Source organism: Dinoponera quadriceps, unplaced genomic scaffold (assembly GCF_001313825.1).
Source record: "Dinoponera quadriceps isolate SergipeBrazil2010 unplaced genomic scaffold, ASM131382v1 scaffold113, whole genome shotgun sequence".
Classification (NCBI taxonomy): Eukaryota; Metazoa; Arthropoda; class Insecta; order Hymenoptera; family Formicidae; genus Dinoponera; species Dinoponera quadriceps.
In genome coordinates, this window is record NW_014554899.1 from 3,859,340 (window position 1) to 3,881,719 (window position 22,380).

At 39.7% G+C, this 22,380-nt stretch overlaps 1 protein-coding gene across 6 annotated transcripts in view; it reads right to left on the reverse strand.

Annotated features, from left to right (window-relative positions):
* Window positions 1-674: 674 nt before the first annotated feature.
* Window positions 675-22,380, reverse strand: part of LOC106742563 (repressed by EFG1 protein 1-like) — a 54,168-nt gene continuing 32,462 nt past the window's right edge. For 4 of the 6 annotated variants that reach the window (XM_014615652.1, XM_014615650.1, XM_014615653.1 and 1 more), the window contains 8 exons: window positions 13,765-14,025; window positions 11,737-11,808; window positions 6,591-6,771; window positions 3,271-3,405; window positions 2,933-3,084; window positions 1,912-2,284; window positions 1,088-1,277; window positions 675-965 (listed from right to left, as the gene is read on the reverse strand). In XM_014615652.1, coding sequence (XP_014471138.1) covers window positions 805-965; window positions 1,088-1,277; window positions 1,912-2,284; window positions 2,933-3,084; window positions 3,271-3,405; window positions 6,591-6,771; window positions 11,737-11,808; window positions 13,765-14,025 — 1,525 coding nt within the window. In that variant the 3' untranslated portion in view covers window positions 675-804. Of the gene's footprint in view, window positions 966-1,087; window positions 1,278-1,911; window positions 2,285-2,932; window positions 3,085-3,270; window positions 3,406-6,590; window positions 6,772-11,736; window positions 11,809-13,764; window positions 14,026-18,234; window positions 18,541-22,380 lie in introns of those variants that run through there. The other 2 variants (XM_014615655.1, XM_014615654.1) reach the window with 2 other exon arrangements.

The following is a 22,380-nucleotide window of genomic DNA, read 5'->3' on the forward strand; positions in this document are numbered from 1 at the left end:
AAATGAATATTATTACGTATTTCATTCCGCCGGAACGACCAAATCGCATGGCAATTTTTTAATAACGTTCACACATACACATACGTACACATTCTCCTCCTTTAATTGCAACGATTTCGTCGATAATTACACCGACTTGCCAATTAGAAGTGATCGTACTTATGGGAGGGCGAATTTGTTTTCCACTTCGAAGAGAGGCGCACGTGTTTTTCCTCGCAGACGCACCGAACATCACGCACAAGTTCCTTCGAAAGTTTAAGCAAGAGCTTGGCGCACCTCGAGCGAGCTCTCTTCGAATGGTGCGAGTCTTATTAAGGCGTCCAGCAGGTTCTTACGATAGGATCTAAGTAATTAAGCATTCCTCGACCACAAATACAACTGTAAACGGCTGTACGTAATGTAAAATAATAAAAGCAGAAAAATAGAGAGAGAGAGAGAATGTATCTATAAAAAAAAAAAATATATATATGTATGTATACACATATATATGCGACGTTGTAACGCGATGCGTGCGATGTGCATGTAAATTTATTATAAATAAATTATTATAAAGCAATGAAGAGAAAAAGAAAAAGACCGAGTGAGAGAATGCTTAATATTTCAATGTAAAGTCATGACGAGACTATCCCCTTGAAAGGTACGAAGGTAAGAACCAGGAGCGGAAAATTAATAAATACGTGTACGTGGAATGTTTATTCTACGTGTATGCACAAGTGTCATATATACATATATTACGCGTGTGACATCGTCTATATCTGCCCGATATAGAAGTACAGAGTTCAGATACATTATCGACAGCGCGGGCTAACAGACGCTCTTCACGGGCTTCAATACATTCTCGGTGAACTGTCCGACTATGTTACCCCTCGGATGGTAACACGCTACTATGACGCAGGTACCGTCCCGTTTGGCCATCGCAATGCCCATCTCCGTCGTTTTCTTCCAGACGATTTGTGTAAAGTGACCTGCAAATGGCAAAAAAGAGGGAAATGCTTTTTTATTGAAATTACTTTGTTCGATTAAAAGAATGAAATGTTACGTTTAGTTGATTCGAGCAGTGTGCGAAAATAACGCTTTGTGCACTTACATGTGTTGAGAACTTTCGGCTCAACGCCGAATTTGTGCTCCTTCTTCTCGGAATACCACTTGGAGATGACCTCGCGTGCGGAAACGATCAGCTTGGGATCGGAGCATTGCATCGAATAAATATTTTCGCCGTACGGGGATGACGACTGAGGTATCAGTTTATTTGTATTCAGCAGCGTGTTCGCCCAGGCCTGCGGACAACGAAATCACATATCGTGACGAATGTATACGATTCGATACGGGCGTGTGATTTTTATGTTGCTTTTTACGACCCGCAGCCGATCGTATATTTACTTTGAAATTGTCCGTGACCGCGGGGAAGGACACCGAAGTCACGTGTGCATTAGAAGAAAGATTCGGTAACAAATATCAAAATTTTATTGACTTATATCGATCAATTGTGTTCGATTACTTCAACTACAGATAATTTAATCCTGTATACTATATACACGGTGTCTCAAACTAATCTCGGTTCCCGTGCGCAAGTAGAACTGGTGAAACGGAGCAGAAAAGTCCTATATCATTTTGCAAATAACACGCAAAATCTCGAGTTATTACTGATTTGAAAGTGATCATTTATAGAAGCTTCTTTAATTAATAACTCAAAAATCTGCGTGTTAACAGTGTTTTGCGTTGCGATAACAGAGATATTACTTCTTGTCGCCGAATTTTCATCTGATCCCTATTCTGTTGCAGAAACGCAGTTATTCTTTTCGTGCGGTATACAGAATTAAATTATTTGGTTGCAATAATCAAACAATTGGTCGACTTGTATCAACGAAATTTCGGCACATGTTACCAATCTCACGTATTCTCGTAAATCACCTTGGCGGCGGCCGTTAATTCCGGACTCAGCCTCAAGTCCGGCACGCGGTGCTTTCTCCGGTACTCGTTGTGAACTAGCAATGCCTCTTGCTGCCACGCTTGCTCGTCCATCGTGGACTGTGTTTGCTTCAGGTCGCTGAAGTTAATCCGTTTCGTGGGACTGGCGTCCACGGGCGGCAGGACGTTCTCCATGAAGCTGCCTAAGAAGTTCCCGGCCGGGTTGTAATTGCATACCACGTACACCTCCCCGTTCCGATTCCTGGCCATGCCTACCCCCAATTCAGTGCTGTCCCTCCAGATCACCTGCGTGAAGTGACCAGTCTTCAGCGTAGTGGGCTCTTTTCCGTACTGGTGCTGAGTCTCTTCGGCGTACCTACAAGGAAAAAGACATTCCGTTGGTGTAACTGAATTTTCTGAGTTTCTTTTCTGTATACAAAGAGAGGAAATTTTTAGATAATTTATGTTTAATACTTCGAATGCCATGGAGGTGAAACCAATGACCGGTATTGACATTACTGCGTCTTGTATGTTAAATTGCATATAAAATATATATAATTAATTAATTATTAATATTAATTAATTTATAATAATGATAATTAAAATTGATATAATTATAATTAAAATATAAAATTATAAAAATAATTATATATATATATAATAAAACGCATAATTACATTTATAATAAAATATAACTAAAATTCTATAATATAATTAAAAGATTACATCTACAAAATAGTTAATAAAGAACCAATGAAACGAGATAAGAGATATACGAGTACATACTCTGAATTATTATATATTTATTGTACTTTTTAAAATGATTTTATCATCAATTAGATGTCTGTACGATCAATAGAGATCAGCGCAGCACTCAACTTATTAATAGACAGATTCGCGCGAGTTTTCGGTCGATCAAAACAGACCAATTTGTCCGGACACTAATAATGGCTGCGCCATTAATGTGGATAACGCGATAATTCGATTGTGATATCGATGTGTATATATACGTGGACAATCTTACCATTCGTTCACTGGTTCCTCGCCACCGACGACAGTCTTCGGATTGGAGCTCCACATGCAATAGAGATTCTCTCCATAGTCAATGTTCGCCCTGTGTTCTAGCCTACCCCTAGCCGCCAGTATGTTGGCCCAGTCTTGACTCGTCTTGCACAGCTGAAGGTGAAACGAAAACAAACGCTGTTATTTATCGTCTCCAATAAAAAAAAGCAGCAGACATGCCCCCATGTTTCCGAGAACGAGGGAGAGATGGGCGAGCTTAAAAAACCAAAGCTTCCTCGCTTCCTGGAAGCTACGGTGGCAGGCGATGGTTTTATAGTCGCGAGAAAGATCGAAAGTCACCTGTTTGCTGAGTCGCAACGGCGGTGCTCCATGTCGCGATCGGTAGAAATTGTGCGTGTCGAGGCAGACGTTGATGAATTCCTTCGGGGGCCCCGATCTGCGCACAGACGGTTTACGAGTGTCAGTCTTTGTTATCTACAACACATAAAGAGAAAACGCCGTATGGCGGATCAAGATTGCACACGGTAAATCCCGCGGATTCTCATTTAGAGATGTGCCACATCTCGTCGGCCGTATTTCATCATACTGGAAAACTCGTTCCGCGTTCGCTCGCGATGTATTCGCCTGTATCGAGAGCACTGGACAGTTTCGGGCACTGTGTTGCATACGGAAAAAAACTCAGTTTCTGCAACTGAACAGGAACCAGATGAAAACTCGGTGACGAGAAATGATATCTTCGCTACTGCGACTTAGAACATTCGTGCGCTGAGAAGAAAGTACTTAAACATTTACTTGCCAGATGTAACGCTTATTCTATAAAAATAAACCTTGTATCTATGAAATAAACTTTATATCTTTCACAAATCAAGTTCTAAATACTTTTATCTCAGTGTATGAACATTCAGCTGTATTAAAACTTAATTGAAACGACTGGGAATAATTGACTGAGCAGAAACTTTCCACAGGAATTTTTCCGCTCCTGTAATTGAATTTTCGTCTGGTTATCAGGCAACGGAAAATCCAGTCACCCTAATGAAATTGTTTTATCCGTGTAGAACATTAAGTGTGTCTTTCCGATTTTCCAACTGAAACAACATTATACACTGAGGGAATATTTGGCATTTGTAACTGTAATCATCGTAGTAAAAAATTTATAGTCAGGACATGCATTTTTCTAGTAAGCGTTACTATAGTGTCAGTGATTACTTTATATACACGAAAAAAATCTCACTTTCTGTAACTAAATAAGAACCAGATGAAAACAGTGAAAACAAGAAATGAAAACTCAGTGACGAAAAATGATATTTCTGTTAATATGACTGAGAATATTTGTGTGAACATTCAGAGTTGCATTAATACTCTCCATATAGCAAAAATGATTAAAAGACATCCTAGAGATGTCTCAGATATTCGAACATTTTGGGACGTCTCTAGGATGTCTTCGGAACAATTGTGCTATATGAGCCGATTGAGACAATTGAGAGAAATTGATTGAATAGAACCTTTTATGGAAATCTTTCTGTTCCTATAAGTGAGTTTTCATCCGATCCTCAAGCGACAGAAAATTCAATTACACTAACAGAGTTTTTTCCATATTGTTACCATTATTTTCATGATTAAAACCATAAAAAAGGGAATATAGTTGAGGCCGAAAATAACTATAATTTCTCTCAGTGTACGTAACGTTCATATAGAAAGAGAAAAGAAGAAGGAAATGGAACAGAGTACCAGAAAGCTACGTTTAACGCCAAACGCGCGTCGAGAATGAGGCCCGAGAGCGAAGAAACGAGCGCAGGTGACGAAGCGACATGACGATACAGATAGTAAAGACGGACGATGGCACCTAATAACTCGAGCCATCTAACAGAGAAGATATTGTGAAACTATATCAGCAGATTTACTGACCGACAATAACTATTTCCCATTGTCCTATCCGAACACGATCACCCGTCGCAACGACGATCCGCAGGCCGGTCCGCCAACTTTTGCTCGGCGCTTCCGTTTGCGTGACCGCTCGTTAAATTTCTCTCATTCGCCGGCGAAAATTTACCGAGCGTGATGGCGAATCACCGAGGTATGAATGACGATCACGACGAGGAACCGGGCGCGCTTCTGCGGAAGGGCCAATAATTAAATCAGAGAACCGCACGAACCGGGACGACGGCAGCCGATGATTCTTGCGGAATTCAAAGCGGCGGTGGCTTCAGGGCTCTGACGACGATCGTCGATTGATCGCGCGTTCGCGCGTCGTAGGCGGCGACTCGGTGAAAACGGCGCGAATATCGAGAGACGTCGGTCTCGCTGATTGATAAACATACTCCTCGTCCTCGCTTCAAATCGGCCGTTTTGCGCACAAGGCCGATAACCGGCGCGCAAAAAAACGCTCGCGTGCACACAAAGAGCAGGTTGAGCGAATGAGAACGAGACGGGACACGCGCGCGCGCGGAAAATGGAGCGGAAAAATCGATTCCGCGAGCACGCGAGAACACACAGCTCGGGGCTTCTTCGAACAGATTAATCATAACGCCAGCTGGCGCAATGATCCACCATTGATCGATCGGCCGACTGACTCGTGCGACTCCCGCGCAGAGAAAAGAAGCGATGATCCTGAGTCATCGGGCGGTCAACGTGACGCACCAGGGAGAGTCTCGCGGCGTTCCTCCGCAAGAAGGATCTCTCGCACTGCGAGCACGATGTCGCATACACGAGGTAATTGTGTGTGTGTGTGTGTGTTTCGATTATCAATTTTAAGCGATCGACAATGTCAACGTTATTTTGTCGACAAGAAAGTAACCTCATGATGCTTCTGCCTTTGTCTGCAGTACGAGAAAAATCTAAAAAATGTTTATTTGGCGTGAGTAATAACACATTTGCATAGATTTAAGTCAGTTCATAACTTATAGTAAAAAAATACTCGAAATATATATGCATACATTTAATCACTTCTTTCTATTATCAATGCATCTCTATTAAATCAAGTAATGCATAAATATAGTATTAATAAGAAAAATAAAAATAATATTTTCGTATTTGTAATATTATGTATATATTTACCTGAACTTTGTTTTAAATTAACATTTATTATTCAGGCAATGAAGAATAAAAGTATAGAAAACGTAATTTTTCTTGATAAATACTAAATTTATAAGTGGCTCCCTTGACGTATTACTGAAAATACAACATTGAACCTCACAACCTCCTTAGATAGAATAAACAATTGCTTTCATAAAAAGCTACAAATTTAAGAAAATATATATTTTTTCACTTGAAAAGTATTTTTTCTTAGTGTAAAAACATGTACAATAGTACAAATAAATATGTTATTAATGTACCCACCGAATAAATATCTTTTATTCCTCAAATAATTTTTCTCTCAGTATATAATACTAAAATGATGCATAATGTTATATGTATAGCTCAATCTTATAATTGGTAATTTTAATTATTTTTTATCTTCCTTTTCTGAGCGGATTTCTCTTAATTAAATAAATAAATAAACTGACGCGGAGGCGTGACGAAACCGTCAAAGCCATGCTTTCCCACCGAGATCGGCTAATTTGCCAAGTAGGTTAAAACCGGAAGGTTCGAGGAGATCGCGATGAACGGACGGACGGACGGTAGGAGAACCGACTGGCGAATAGGTTTGCGAGTATCCTTACCTGCGACGATGAGTACCTCGCGGAGTCGGGAGACGCTGAGGAGGACCTGGCGCTGCTGCAGGACATGCCATCGCTTCCTAAGCTACCGTGGAAACTGCCGTGCAGAGAATTCGACAGCGGGCCCGGTGAAGCTGGCGACGCCGTCAACGGGGACTTCGACCTTACCGAGTCTGTCCTCGACCTGAAAGTAGATCAATTATCACGGTATACGGAGAAACACAGCGCTCCTTTCAGCCGCGGGCAGCATAGCGACGCGCAGTGAACGAACACAAGCGGATCGAATTTGCTGAAACTTTTATGCACTAAAAGCGATCACGTGGGACGTAATTGACCGTGAATTGTACTGTTCTCGTCTTGACGAGAATTCCGCGCGATTAGCTCACACGCTACGGAAGCCGTAAGAAGCAATTGCGAAATTATTGTCGCGATAATCCGCGAAAAATTAAACAAAAACGGCTAGACTGTTAGTTGGATGGGAATTCTCATTAAAACGATATCGTACAGATGGTGGGAATTTTACATTTATATAACAATATATTATAAAAATGACCAATCGACGCAATTCAAATCAAGTTAAACAATTTCAGAGTCGTACGTGCCGAAGTAACTGTTCCAATTATGTCAGCGAAAGTTTGGTGTTCTTTTAATTTCTTGTTTATGCAAGACGAGCTCAACATTTAGTTCAATTAAGCAATCAAACAGCTGACTCAACATATTACTGGCCGTGTACTTATCGTTTAATTAATTAGCCTTCCAAAACAGAGGTAGAATTATTCATATTGTGCAGTTGAATCAACATTTTAATAGATAGATGAAAGAATATCTCTATCATACGTGCAACCGCACTGCAAACCCAAGTGTGTTATTTTCACACGTATAAATGTCTAAAAATGACACGTTTGATAGAAGCTTTTCTTACACTTTTCTTCCCTTTTTAAATTACGTAATTTAAAACGTTTAATCGTGTTAAATTATAAGTTAACACATCCGATCGTGTTAAATGATGTAATTTACAATGGTAAGAAATATGTAAGAAAAGTCTCAGCGAAAATAACACACTTGGATTTGCACTATATGGTTTCGTTAAATATTTAATACCGTTTAAATTTACTAATAATATATTTATTTAAATCTATATTCTTTTATTTTAATAGAATAAACAGCTGCTTTCGTGAAAATATATATATTTAAGAAAATATATTTTCTTATTTGAGAAAAATTATGTTTGTTTTTCAAAAACATGTATATTAATACAAATAAATATATTTTATTGCTAACCGAATAAATATTTTTATATATTTTATATTTTTTAGATATTTTTTCTCTCAATTCTCTGAGGGAAATATTTTGCTGAAATACTGTCTCAATTGAATTTCATTGCCATACGCATTTCACTAATATACACAGTTTTCCGTTTAATTCAGTAAATATCATGATATATAATATTTTATCAATTTTTTAATTACTTTTCAGAATTATATTTTAATTTTTATTATATTTCACAAATATATATTAAATTTCACGATGAATATTATGATTTATTTTGAAATATTTATTATTATATATTTAAATAACTTTTCAGAGTAACTTTCGTCTCATTGTTCATCAAGTTCATAGTATATCAGTACTCGGATACAAGGAAAGTTAAAATCACTATTAAAACTTACTGAATTTAACTGAAAACTACTTATATTGGCAGAGTGATAATGGAACGGAGTCAATTGAGAGAGAAAAATTTCAGTGAAATTTTCAGCATAATACTTCCATCAAGGTGTATATGAAATTGACATTGATCTGACTCTGCTTTGTTCAATTTGACCCGATTGCAGTTTGTGCGGCAAAATTCGCACGACTCTGAGACTTAGTTCCTTTTAACTTAACTGATGTGTACACGATATTCTCTAAATGGTGCCCTAATATTCCGTGCATCCCGATGAGACGTGAGTAAGCTGGAAAGCCAACACGAAATTACAACGTGCGATGATCCTGATCATGTCGAGGACTGTCCGGACGATCATTATGGCATGCGCAATGAATCGAAGCGATCGAACGTGAGAGAGCGTCTAAGACAGCGCTGTGTAATTACAACAGTGTCCTTAAGCTATTCCTAGAGTGTGTTTTATGATGGGCTGAATACTCGTTCATATAAACAAATCATGCCGCAGATATCCGATTATTATACGCTCATAATGCAAATCCGCGCTCGTTCCGCGCAAGATTGCACGTTGACTAATGAATAGCAATTTCGTCGGGCCGCGCGGTTAACTCCGCATCTCGATGCGGAGACGGCGATACGCCGGGACGACTCGTTGCGAATTGCGCGCCGCAATCGTTCCTTCACGCGAATATGGATGTTGACTCAAAGACGGATACGTTTTCAGAAGCTCGTGTTCCGTCGGATCGCTCGCGGACACGTTTATTTATTACCACGCGTTTGTGAAATAGATACGCTCTCGGCAGCTTCCGAGAATATTCTGATGTCGGTTCAACGAGTCGCGAGTAATTCACGAGCCGATATCTGCTCGTTGAAGTAGCTGTAGTATAAAAAAGTTTTTTAAGGATTCATTGAAACTTGCACTAGATGGACCATTTAACAATTACGTCATGCTAAACTCCCCTCCCGCCAATACATAGAATAAAAAAAAACTTATAACCATATCGTGGGTAATAATTATTAGACTGCACGTTACTATCTTTTCCTAAAATACAAATAATTTTTAGGCATATAATATCAAATTAATTACTTTATTTTATAACTTTGATTAGTAAAAGTTGTGTTTCTAAAAGAATAAATATTACAAAATTTAACATTTCGATTATTGACACAAAACCATGTCAAAACTTAAATTTTCGACAAAAGTAATCAAATATGTATTTTTAAATCTATATACGGGGCTGTTCAACAATTACGTCACATCACGAGGGGGAAGGGAAGTTCTTATTAGTTTGCATGACGATCTGTGATAACAAGGAGGAGCAGTGAAGACCGTAAAACGTCACATTAGATGACATAACTTGTAAATATGCCCGTGGTTATCATCCACTTTATTTGCATTCATGACATATTGGGCTAAATTAGATGAAAATTTTTAAGTTTTGACATGGTTTTGTGTATTGACACAAAATTGTTAATTAACATATTGTTTTAAAAACGTAACTTTTACTAATCAAAATTAAAAAATAAAGTAATTGATTTGATATTATGTCTAAAAATGAGTTGTATTTTTGCAAAAGATAATGGCGTGCAGTATAATAATGATTACCTACAATATGGTTGTAAATTATTATTATATTGCTACTGCTATTTTTATGGTTAAAATAAAAAGGATATTGTTATCCTCGAAAACGATTATATTTTTCTCTCAGTGTACGATACAACTACCTTTAAGGAACAAATGGCGCACGAGTGTGCCACGACGGAAACGTCTTTCGAGCGAAGGCTACACGGAGCTTAAAAACCGTCGAGAACCGTCGGAAATGTTGCATCTCTACGTTTATATGAATCGGAATATATCTGCGTGCTTGAAAAAAGCTGTTTCAATCGAGTCGTGGAGGTGAAACAACGAAATTTTAATATTCAGCCCAAAGACGTGGTGACATCAGAGAGCCGAGGGACGGCTGAACATTTTCAGGGATCTCTCACCAGGCCCCGTTAAAGGTCACGGCAACTTCGCCGTGCGCGCTCGTCCACGTACGCGCGCGTCGTTGCATCTACCTTCACGACAGAGGTACTTCCTCCTTCCTACGAGCCTCCGTGACGCGTCCACGGCCACGGTCGTGTAGTGTCGTGGAAGAAAAGCTGTCGTTTTCTTTGTTATGTCGCGCCCAAGCCGAGTCTCCGACATGTCTGCCATAAGAGTCCGACGATAACGATACAAGGCGTCTCAAATCTCGACGAAACAAAACCTCAATGAAGTGAGTTTCCTCGCCGAGTTCCTAGTCGAATTTCGATCTTTGCCCAGTTTACTAGTTCTTGTAATTTTTCGCGATCAAACTTCCTCGCAAAATATAAGCAAAACGAAAGAAATGTATAAAATTAAGTAAATAATATATTGTTTACTTGTGATGTTAATTTAAACAGATCTCAATGTTTAAAATTATTCATGAATGAAGAAACTGTTGAAGGGACATGGAAGACAAAAGTTTAATTTGACTAGCTCCTCGAAAAGCAGCGAGAGAAAACGAGAAGCGTGTCTTGGGTCACGCTGTACCTTATTCCATATTGCTCTTCCATCTCGTTCTTTTTTTTTTTTATTTTGCCCAGGCCCTTACGCGCATTCAGACGAGTCGCAACCGGGAAAATTTTTCTCGACCGCGACACCCGCGTAGGCGGAATCGCATATATCGTCGACGCCGAGCAGACAACGTGTTCGCCGCCGATGGGGATTTAATCCCGACAAAACGGACCTCGCGGCGATTAATCTCTCGGTTAAACGATCCTGTCGGGGATTCCTTTTTTCTTCTCGCGATCTCGCTGGCGCGTAAAAGCGGCGTTACATAAGATCGAGTGCGATTAAGCGGAGCTGTCAGGCGCAATGTACACGTCGAACGTGACGATAAAATCAGTGACGGATAAATTCATTCGGGAAATCGCGAGTCGAGACGCGACGGCGTGACGAGCACGCGCGGATGAGAGTGGAGCGCACTGATGACGATAATCTGAGGAAACGCGCGCGCGTATCTTCGCAGCCTCACGCGGGATCCCGGTACTTTCAATTTATCCCGGCGATGGCTCGAGCCTTGTTTCCGGCGAACGGGCATTATCGCCCTGTTACGTGAAAGCCAGCAATTTACCGGCGTGTTCTTATGGAATCGCCGTCCCCTCGCCGTTTCGACGTAAGCACGCGAACTTTCAGCTGTCACCCGGCTTTCTATATGCCACATACGTCGTTATGCCGTACATACGCTAAGTGAACTAGGATCCTTTTACCGATCCTAGTGAAGTTTCGGAAAGTATCATGAACGACAACACCGGTAAAAGTACTGTACCGTGCCGTCTGCGGCACCCATTCTGCTGTCTGTCTATGTGTCTTTTCCTCTTTCTCTCTTTTTTTCTCATTCTTTCGTATGCTTAACTTCCCTTCACTGGAATCGGAATTCGGACCGCACTGTGAGACTAGTCTGCGTCACATAGGCGATTATATACCTGTCCGGCGACACCTGATCGACAAAACCGACCACCTTCTTTTTCGTTCCGTGCACGCTGAGCGACGGCATGCTACAAGAGCAATGATTCACACAAAAGAACATTTTTAATTGCGTTCTCTTCTCACTATACAGGGTCAACTACGTGTCGTGGAAGCGAGATAAGGTTCGAGATTCACGCGGCGGATAAAATCTGAAGACGGGGATTTCAACGCCCATAATAGCGATAAGACGTGACGCGACGAAATGATCTGCCGGAAAGATGCAATAACGTAAAACCGAAAAAGAGGAAAAAGAAAGAACACATCTTACGTTCTATTGAAAGAAGCGGGTACCGTGTGTGTGCCTTCGTGTACCGGCCGAGAGAAAGGGACTGAAACACGAGACAGCTGACTCTACGACGGATAAAGTTTTGTCTACTTCGAACTGTATGTAACAAGTTTCCGGTACACGATCGTGCAAGAAGGAAACGCACCTCCGACCACGTGCACCGAAGGAACACCTCGTTATAAGGTAAGGGCGTATAACAATATATATACTATAGCTGTAATATCAATTTGTTCTAAATACCGCAACGTACATTTATCGTCTACTTCAATGGTTTTCCAAGACCTCCTCTGTGCCGAGGCGGAACTATACTTTTGATGGAATTCGCACGCGGAATTCCGACGTGAGAAACCAACTGCTAGTTGTATACGCGCGCAGCCACCGCAAAATATAATAAGTAAGATGCAATTTACGATACTATTTATGTGCTATTTATCTTTTAAGAACTACTGGTTTCATCTGCAATTTTCGCACGGAAAACAAACGCTGTTGTATAAAAGACCCCATTAATGTTGTCCTATTTTCATTATAAGTTATCCATTATAAGCATAGTAATTTTAAAATTTCTAATCAGGTGCGTTATTTTTGAATATTTGTATATTATGATTGCTCTTTTGGAACTTCGTTGCTGATTCATCAAATTATATTACAGCCATAATGCATGAATATTCACACATAATATCCTTGATTGGAAATTTTCGATGTCATTAAGGAATAGGGCAACATTAGTGGAAAATTTTCTATACCAATACATAGAAAAAAGGTTCAAGTAAATAATTATTCCAATATTCCTTAGCAAAGATTTACTTGGATAAATTTTACTTGGATCAAGTAAATATTTTATTTTATTTTTAAATAATATTTTTAAAATTTATTAAGAAGTATTAGAATAATTATTTTTTACTTTAATCTTAATAGCATTTTTTTTGTAGAATTGATCAGCAGCACCTTAATCAGAATGAATCTGTTTGATTCAACGGCATATTGAGAAAAATACTTAAACATTTATATCCCACAAATAAACATTTAAGTATTTTTTTTCAGTGCAATATCATCGAAATTAATACTTGAGTTATTGGAATAATATATGAAGTATTAGTTTCAATAATATTACTGTTAAGTTAAGAAGATTAACCCCGATTACGGTTTTGTTGGCCAATTCTGTTGTAACGTTTTGTTACAGGTTTTGTTACAACAGCATTTGTTTGCGTGTGCACTTTGTTTCTCTGCGTGAATGGTACATTAGGCGTCGCACACGCCCCAATACCGCACCCATACGTGCGTAAAATTGAGAAAATCTTTCTCTCTATTGACTAAATATGCAGGTTTGTACGAAGCCTTGTGTACACTCTCGCTCCGATACGCTGCGTGACAGCGATCGCATTAATTCATTCCGCCGCTCGAATATACATTTTATCAGAGAGGCGCACAGGTATAATAACGTTCGGGATAATTACGGTCGAGAAGCGGCTATTCATTACCATCCAAATCATTACTTGCCGATACCGACTTGTATAACTTCATATTCTGCTCGCTACAAAACATCTCAATTTTATCGCTTACGCATTTGTCTTGAACTTTGTTACATCATTAAATCACACTAATGACAGCGCGGAAAGGGAAATACGTTTGAAATACGGGGAATCGTACACGGCATCTAATATCTGATCGAATAAAAATGAAATCGTCAAGTTTGTCGTACCTGTTAGATTTGGGTGTAACGATGTCCCTCGTTTCGGAAGTATACTTCCTCTCGGCCCGACCGCCGTTGAAGAGCTCGACGGTTTCCCTGGTGACGGTCTCCAAGAGAGGCTCGCCGCCTCGTCTTCCTTTACTGAAAGTCCTTTGGTCCGTTTTACGGACCATGACCACCCTCGACAAGGGCTGATTGAACTCGTGTCCGTGCATGGTCGGCGGGATCATAGCTAACGACTGCGAAAGAGGACCTCCGACTCGCGGAGACCTGCAACACAAATTGACACGGATGATTAACGGACGTGTCTACGTGGACGAGTTCGGAAAATAAGATCCCGCAGATCGCGTTAATCGTGCGTTGGCGCGATCGATCGTAACTTATAATTGATTCAACTTACATTTTTTGAATAAAGATATTATAAATGTACTTCGATGGTAAACAACCAGCAAAAATGAGAAAGTTGTAAGAGTTGGATGTTAAACACGATAATTTAAATCTAACGAGAGGATAAAGATGAAAAATTAAACTTCTATATTTACTATTTATACTGTTTTATGTCGTTCCTTTTTTAATAGTTTTAATATTCCATGCACCGTCACGGTTCACACACAAATCAGGGTTGTGCCCTAGATTTTATGTCCACATGGATAATTTATGTATTGTCTGCATGATATTTATACTGATTGTTTTACGTAGAGACAATGTAAATTATGTAAAATATAAGTTATTATTATTTATTTTACGGGATAACTCTGTTTTAAGAGAGAAAAGGAAAATACAAAAGTAAAGATTAAACCAAGTTACGAATTTACAGAACAAATAAAACATAAAGTTCATAATTGTAAATTATTATATGTATTATATTAAATTGCTAAATTATTATGAATTTAAGACCTGTTGTTCGCTATCTAGTCAGCGTGGCAACGCTGAAATAACAGACTGTTTAAAACTGTGAATTATGGGTGTAGGGAAATCGCATGTCCACAATCGCATAACACGCAAAATTACTAATCATTGTGACGAGGTCAATATGAGACAGACGTGAGCGATATACGGATGGAAGTAGCGGAACCTTTCGAAATGATCTAAGTTACTTAGTATAGTGTAAAAAAGGTCAATTATTAGTCTATATTAGTTTAAACTCTATAAAATAGTTAACTCTATAAAATAATTAGTATCCGATTTTGCTAATTATAAAGATACTTAATATTAAAAATTAAAAAGTTACAATTCAGGTTTACCTGGTGGGCTTTTAACAAAAACAAGATATAAAATTAAGACTTACAAAATGTAAGAAGAACACGAGCTATTCCATATAACGATTCACAGATTACTTATTGTCTACACAGATGACATATTATACACAGTTTACATTGCCTACACGTAAGCTATTGTATTTTATGGATAAACGGCCAACCCTGGTTCATTAACTGTCGCTTGGCGCACGATCGCGCATCGTCCGACGATTTTCGGAGCACACGTGCATCATCATCAACCGGAAAACTGAGCGCATGAAGCAGCTCGCTAAACAGAAAGACCGATAAATCGTCACTATCCTGTTTCCTCTCTTCGCGATCAGTCGTCACGACGCGCGCTCGCACCTCTGGCGCTAACCGGTTCCCGATGATAGGTGCAATTAACGCCGGTAGGCCCGGTGTTGCTTTAATTATTAATCGTCTGCGCTCGCTTCTGGGCTTTCTTACGCGTGTAAATCGTGCGCGTCTCATTTTCTACTCGACTTTGACTGACGCCCTGTCGACTGACACTTTGTGTCGCAAAGAACACCTTCGGGTTCTCCCGAGTCGTCGGAAGCGAAATTAGCCGTCCAGTATCAGTTGGCGGTGACAGTTTGCGAAGATGCCCCGACGATGGATTTCGGAGCGTGCATGACGACACGCGCTCGCCAGCGGCCGTAACTGGAACGGCAGATAACTAGATCGTAATTCCCTTTCGGCGTAAATCGTCGCTCGCGTGCGAAACTCAGAATTAGCCGGACGATTAAGCCGCGCGCGCTAAGACCAGACACGCCGGCAGATCTCCCTCATTTACGTTCAAAGCGTCCCCTCGTTAACCCACTCTTAACCTTGTGCAACATCGCGAGTGAGTTTTCCTCGCGGAGAGGGGAGAGATAATTGAACCGTTATGTTAATAACAAAGCAGCGCACCTCGGACTCCTTCCGTTCCGGAATACGCGAACAGCGTCTGAGCTCCCTGCGTAACACAATGCACGATCTTCTGCCGGAATAAGGGGGAACGTGCGTGCTCGCGACGCGTTCGTTCAGCAGATACACCTGCTTGTTTTATCTTTAAAATTCTCACCTGCTCCTTCAATTCTGAAAACGAGTATGCGAACGTATGTATTTACGTATAGGTTACACATAAAAGTTACACTCGAAGCTCTTTGAAGCGTTGAATTTCTGAACGTTACTACACGTTATATTCGAATAATGAAATTTTGAAGTATAAAAATTTGAACATTCGATATTCGAAACTTTCAGAACCAGGAAGTATGTGTGTATCTTTCATCTTGCAGGCACAGTAAATAATATTTGTCGGCCTAAAGAATATAATTTTTTCTCGCGGTTATGTCGTTGAATATCATGGCAAAATTTGTATTTATTTTAAAATAAAGATAATGAAATTTATTGTTTATTATTTGTACTTTCCTCATTCATTTTGTTTTAAACTAGATGAATACAAATTTCAGAACTGAACTAAAGATATCCGAACAATACATACGTCTAGAAGACGCCTTATTGTCTAAAAAAGTCTTTATGACGTCTTAGGATATTTTAATGTTATTTAGGTTCAATACTACGGATACTCTTTAATTGCATAGCATTTTGTTGTACTCTCCAAAATTAGTTCTATCAACAGTTTCGACATTTCGGATCTTCGAATAAAGCTCGAAACTTCCAATAATTCGATTTCGAATCTTTGAACTTCGTCGAATCAAATGTCGAATTACATCGAAGTTTCGAAACTTCGAGTACTACACGGTGAAGATTTTGTAGTAGAAATTACCACAAAATTTTGTAATCCTAGGCCATACCGAAATTATGACTGAAATTATGTGTGTCGTAATCTTTAGTAATGTATTTCATGTGTACATTAAAGATCATAATACGGATAATAATTTCAGTCATAATTCCGGTATGATCCAGCATTATGAAATTTCGTGGAAATTTCTACTACAATACTTTCTCCGTGTACCCTCCGGTATTTATGTGAATTTCGGGAAGAATCGAAGTGCACACCGCTCAGTCAGAATGACATTTTCAATTAGATCCGGCCGCGTCCGCAGGTATTACCTCGGAGCAATTCGCTCCGAGACGGCGTTGCTCGTAAAATCGACGAACATCGCCAGTTCGAGCGAGGAAAAATCGACGGGGGAAGGGAGCACTTCTGTAAAGGGAGTTATTCGCAGGTTTTAACGAGAATTCGCGGAACATGATGGAGAAACTGGAAAATATCGCGCGGGAGGCGAAAGCGCACGGGAGTCGCCGCGAGATCCGTGCCGCTGAGCCAGCAGGCTGAGGCACGCGCACGTTTTGCGTTATTATGTGACGTCACTCGCTGGAACTTGAGAGTATCTAGAAGGAGCGTAAGTTTACGATCTTTATTGCCGCATGTTTGATATGTCGGCGACAGTTAGTTCGCTATTAATACCCACGCTGCGTGCTCTCTGAAAGTACGTTCCGCCGATGAAACTTCGTCCCGATTGCGGCAAGTGAGAAGCGGCCAAGCGGAGAAAGAAACTCGTTCTTTCGGAAAACGAAGAGAGATCCCGTCCAGGCGAATTCTCACTGTCGCCACCGGCAACGCGAAAAACGGCGACGACGGCGAAATAACGTATTGCCCGGACGCGTCATTCCGTGCCTGCAGATCGCGATCGAACTTTTTCCCGCGAAGAAAGTCGATGACTTCCGACGAATAACGGGCCGACGCATTACGTTAATAAAAGCCCGGCGCGCACAATTAGGCTTCTTGTTCGATACACTTTCACGGCGATCACTCGCGCGGTCAATTCGGAGCGAGGCACTCTTCGTGGCCGCGAGACTTCGTAACCGAGAGAACTTCATTCCTCAAAATCCCCGCAGACTACATCGAGGATCACCCGTCTCACTCCGTGAGGATCGAATTTTTATTACATCTATCTCAGCCGCGAAGAAATGCTCGCGCATCGACGAAAAAAATATTACCGTACTCTCGTTCCACAGCAAGAAACGAGTTTGGTTGAATCTGGGCTTGATAATGGACAGCCGAAACACGCTTTGATTGAAGAAAATAAAATTTTTCTAGCTCCCGTGAGCCAAATTTGGTTCTTACAGGCAGAAGTTCTGTTCCCCTCGATCAAAACGCGTTTGGTTGCACGTTCGGCCAGGTAGATCCAACTAAACTCATTTTTCAATGCACGCCTTGAAAAGATGAAAAATGACGAAAAATGATGACCGCGACCGAGTTACTACGACTTACAGCGTAAATAGTTCGGCAACACCGGCGTCTTCAAGAAAATCCCCGGCACCAAGACACCATAATTCTCCCGTAGAGTCGGAGGCTCCAGCCGCGCTCGGTATAAACCGCACGACAGAACGAACAAAACTGGCACGAGTCAGGCCTCAACAGCGAGAACGAGTGAGAGAGAGAGAGAGAGAGACGGCTCCTCTCCCGGAGAGGAAAGGTGGCCAATTAGCCGTTACTCGGCGCACATGCCTCGACCAACTATCCGACGCAGCTGCAGCTGCACCGCGTGCTGCACCGCGTCGCTGCACCGCGCTGCACTGGCCGCTCACTCCGGCGGAGCCGCGTTCATAAGCGCGCACGGGACTCTCTCGCGAGTCTCCCTCGGCCGCAAACCGTTCGGCTACACTCCGTGACGAAAATCCTCCGAGACAGCGGCCGAGTCGAGGCGCTCTGCGTTAAAAATATATGCCCGTAACTCGAAGTAGTGGAAAAATTATGGAAAAATTACAAATTGACCTACATCGCATTTAAAAGTGACACTAAAAGTTTGACGGTAATTCAGAGCCCGAATCAAAAGTTATTCCACTTTCAACTTTATTCAATTTTAAAGGAGGTTGTAAAGCGAGATGAGTTTGATGAGAATTCGATGATTGTACTTCGTGTACATTGAAATATTATCTAATTCCATTGTTCGTGCAATTAGAAAAAGATTGACTATTTTCGAAAGCTGAGATATTTGTAATGAAAATTAGCACTTTTCATATGTGTTTCTTAAGAGATTAACGTACTATTTTTCATCTCTATTTCAACATCTTCTAAACTAAAAATAAGATTTTAATGAAAACTATTATGATATTAAAAACCATTATATACAAATTTCAGAATTATTGATTATTTTATTTAAATAAAATAAAGCGATATAAGGTACATAACTTATATTAATACTTAAAATACATATATATTAAAAAAAAGAAATTGAAATTTTGTGAAATAAATATTTCTTGTGATATTTTCTTCAATATTTATCTATTAGAAAAAAATTTGATTCTGACAACGGAATATGTATTTTTTTGAAATATATCTAAATTTTCATATTAATTGGTTTATTTGCTAGAGATAACATTTTATTTCGCTATATTTAAATAAATTTATTTTTGAAATAAACCTTATATTTCACAAATATATTTTTAAGTCTTTTTCTCAATGTACATATATATATATATATTTAAATAATTATATACCTCTTTTTATTATCTGTACACTTATATTAAATCAACTAATACATAAAAATAGGATTAATAAGAACAATAAAAAATAATATTTTCGTATTTATAATATTATGTATATATGTCTAATTCAACTTCGTTTAAAATTAATATTATTAAAACTAACGTTAAAAGTGCATTAAAAGTCAAGCACAGATTATCTAGCGCTATTAAGACGGAAAGAAATACGTGTATTCCCAAAAGATCAGACTATATCTAAATCTTTTAGGAATACGATATTTCTTCGCGTTTTAATAACGTTAGATAATCCGTACTTGGTTCTTAATGGCCTTCTAATTTTAGTTTTCGTAATTTTCTTGAGTCTGATTTAATTTTAACATTTATTATTTAAGTAATGAAGTAAGTGCATGAGAACGCAATTTTGCTTGATAAATTAATATTATGACCGGCCCCCTTGGTGCGCCACTGAAAATACGGCACTAATGGCCGATACATCCTTAACATCGCGATTACGTTCATGCCGCTCTCGTCAAGCGCTCCGAAATTGACGAAAGATACCGTTCTCGAGATACCAGGTTCTCAGTTACAGACAGGCGCTGATCTTTCATTTCGCGATGATATCACACAATGATATCGCACGATAAGTGTAACACGCGAGGAATAAAATAAAGGTTGCGGGGAATAAAGAAGAAAAAAGGCGACTCGGTCGCGGTGCACGCGAAAAAGTTTCTTCCGCTTTCGCGACAAAGCGTGCTACTATGCACCTCGCGGAAAGTAGCAACATAATAATTCGAGAACGAAGACGCACGGCCGTGCGTGTACCGCTATTCCGGCTGACCGGAATCACTGCTCTGGAACAGCACGGTATCGTCTCTCGGCTCGGCTCGAGAGTGGAAGCGCATTGATCTCGGTGGAGTGTGTTAACGCGCGCCGGCGCAATGAACGGCCCAGTGAAATTCCCGATTTCAGATTCATTGCTCGAAATCGTAATTACATATTCACATGCGGACGAAGCACGCGAAGCATTCCTTTGTCCAATTTCAAATTCATCCAGCTCGATCGGGATTTTCCCGTTTTACGCTCGCTTTCGATTAACTCCGCAAAACTTATGTCCCAACAAGCGTACACACACGAAGCGGACTCGGATAATTTTGTAATTAAGGCTAAATACTGTACGATGAAAATTATTAGATATAAAAAGTGTTACACGTGTTTAAGCGACGCGCCGTGTGTGCTTCTCTCCGCCGATGCGATCTTGCGCCAACCCGCGATACTTCTTTCTCTTCTTTTCTTTTCGAGTCCGCGCGACTTTCACGTACGAAAATTATAACACCGGCGAAATCAGGCGCAGTCGCATTCTTCTCTGCGACTGTTGTTATCGGAACGATTTATCGGCAAAGTTAATTTACAGCAACGGCACGTGCTAGTGCGCAGCCGCATAACAGGCGGAATGCTCGAACGTGCGTGATTATCGGAGCGACCAATTAGCGAGAGGACAACAGGAAGCCTTACGAAACGCGCAGAGAGGACGAAGCGCGTTTCCGGTCGAGGAGAGAGAGAGAAGAGAAGGGGGGAGGGGGACTCTCTCAGTTCGCACGCTACTTTCGTTCGTGCTCGAAGGAACAGCTACTTCTTTTTCCTCTTTTTCTTCTTTTTCTCAGTTGTTTTCGACAGGCGCTTCGCCGACGAAGACGAAAAAACCGTGGGTCTCGACGCAACGCGATGATGCGATCGTCGTCCGGACTTATCTCGATTACATCATCGTGACCTTCGATGGAACCGCCTGTTATGCTTCCACGAACGTGATATGAGCTAGATAGATGTACCACCCATAACTCAAAATAATAGAAAAATTATGGAAAATTAAAAATTGATCTATATTGCCTTTGCAAAATGTGATGCCAAAAGTTTGAGTGTTTTTTTTTTTAATTGCACTGTTGAACTGATGCAAAAAGTTGAAGTGAGACGAGTATATGTTTTCTCACTTCAATTTATTGCAGTTCAGCGTGCAGCTAAAAAGAACAGATCAAGTAATTCGGAAGTTATAGATCAAAAGTTATTCCACTTTAAAAGAAGTTGTAAAGTGAAATGTGTTTGATAAGAATTTGATGAAACTTGCGTATGACATTAATGTATACAGTGACCAATATCTTCCGAGTTTTTTCTATGCAGAAAATGCGCAGCATTTATTTACTATTTTTCTTGCCTAGTTTCTGATCAGGAACTGACCAAGAAACACTGACCAGTATTTCCCGGGTTTTTGCTGGACAGAAACTGCCCAGTATTTACTTATTATTTTTCTTGCATAATTTATAGTCAGTAACTGGCTATGAAATAGTAGTCAGTATTTTCCGAACAGTTACTGTCTAATTAATTCAAGCCAATAAAAACTGTTCAGTTTCTGGCTAGTGACCAGTTTTTCCCTGAAATTTTTCTACACGGGTTGCGATATCATCCAACTCATTACTCGTGCTATCAGAAAAATACTGACCATTCGAGAATTGAGATATTTGTAGCTAAAATTAACACTTTTTACGCGTGTTTTTTTTATGATTAACGTGCTATTTTTAATTTCCATTTTTAATATATACTAAATTAAAAATAAGATTTTCGTAGAAAACTATTATAGTATTAAAAACTAATATGCGGTCATCATATACAAATTTCAGAATTATCGACCATTTTGTTTTGAAAATAGAGCGGTATAAAATGCATAACTTATAGTAATACTCGGGGTAAAATGTTTACATAACATATACACATATTTAAACATTTATATATCTTTTGCTATTATCTATGTATATCTATTAGATTAATGCATAATTTGATGTATAAATATAGCGTTAATAAGAAAAGTAGAAAAAAATAAAAATATTTTCGTATTTGTAATATTGTGTTTATCTCAACTTCGTTTCGAATTAACATTTATTAT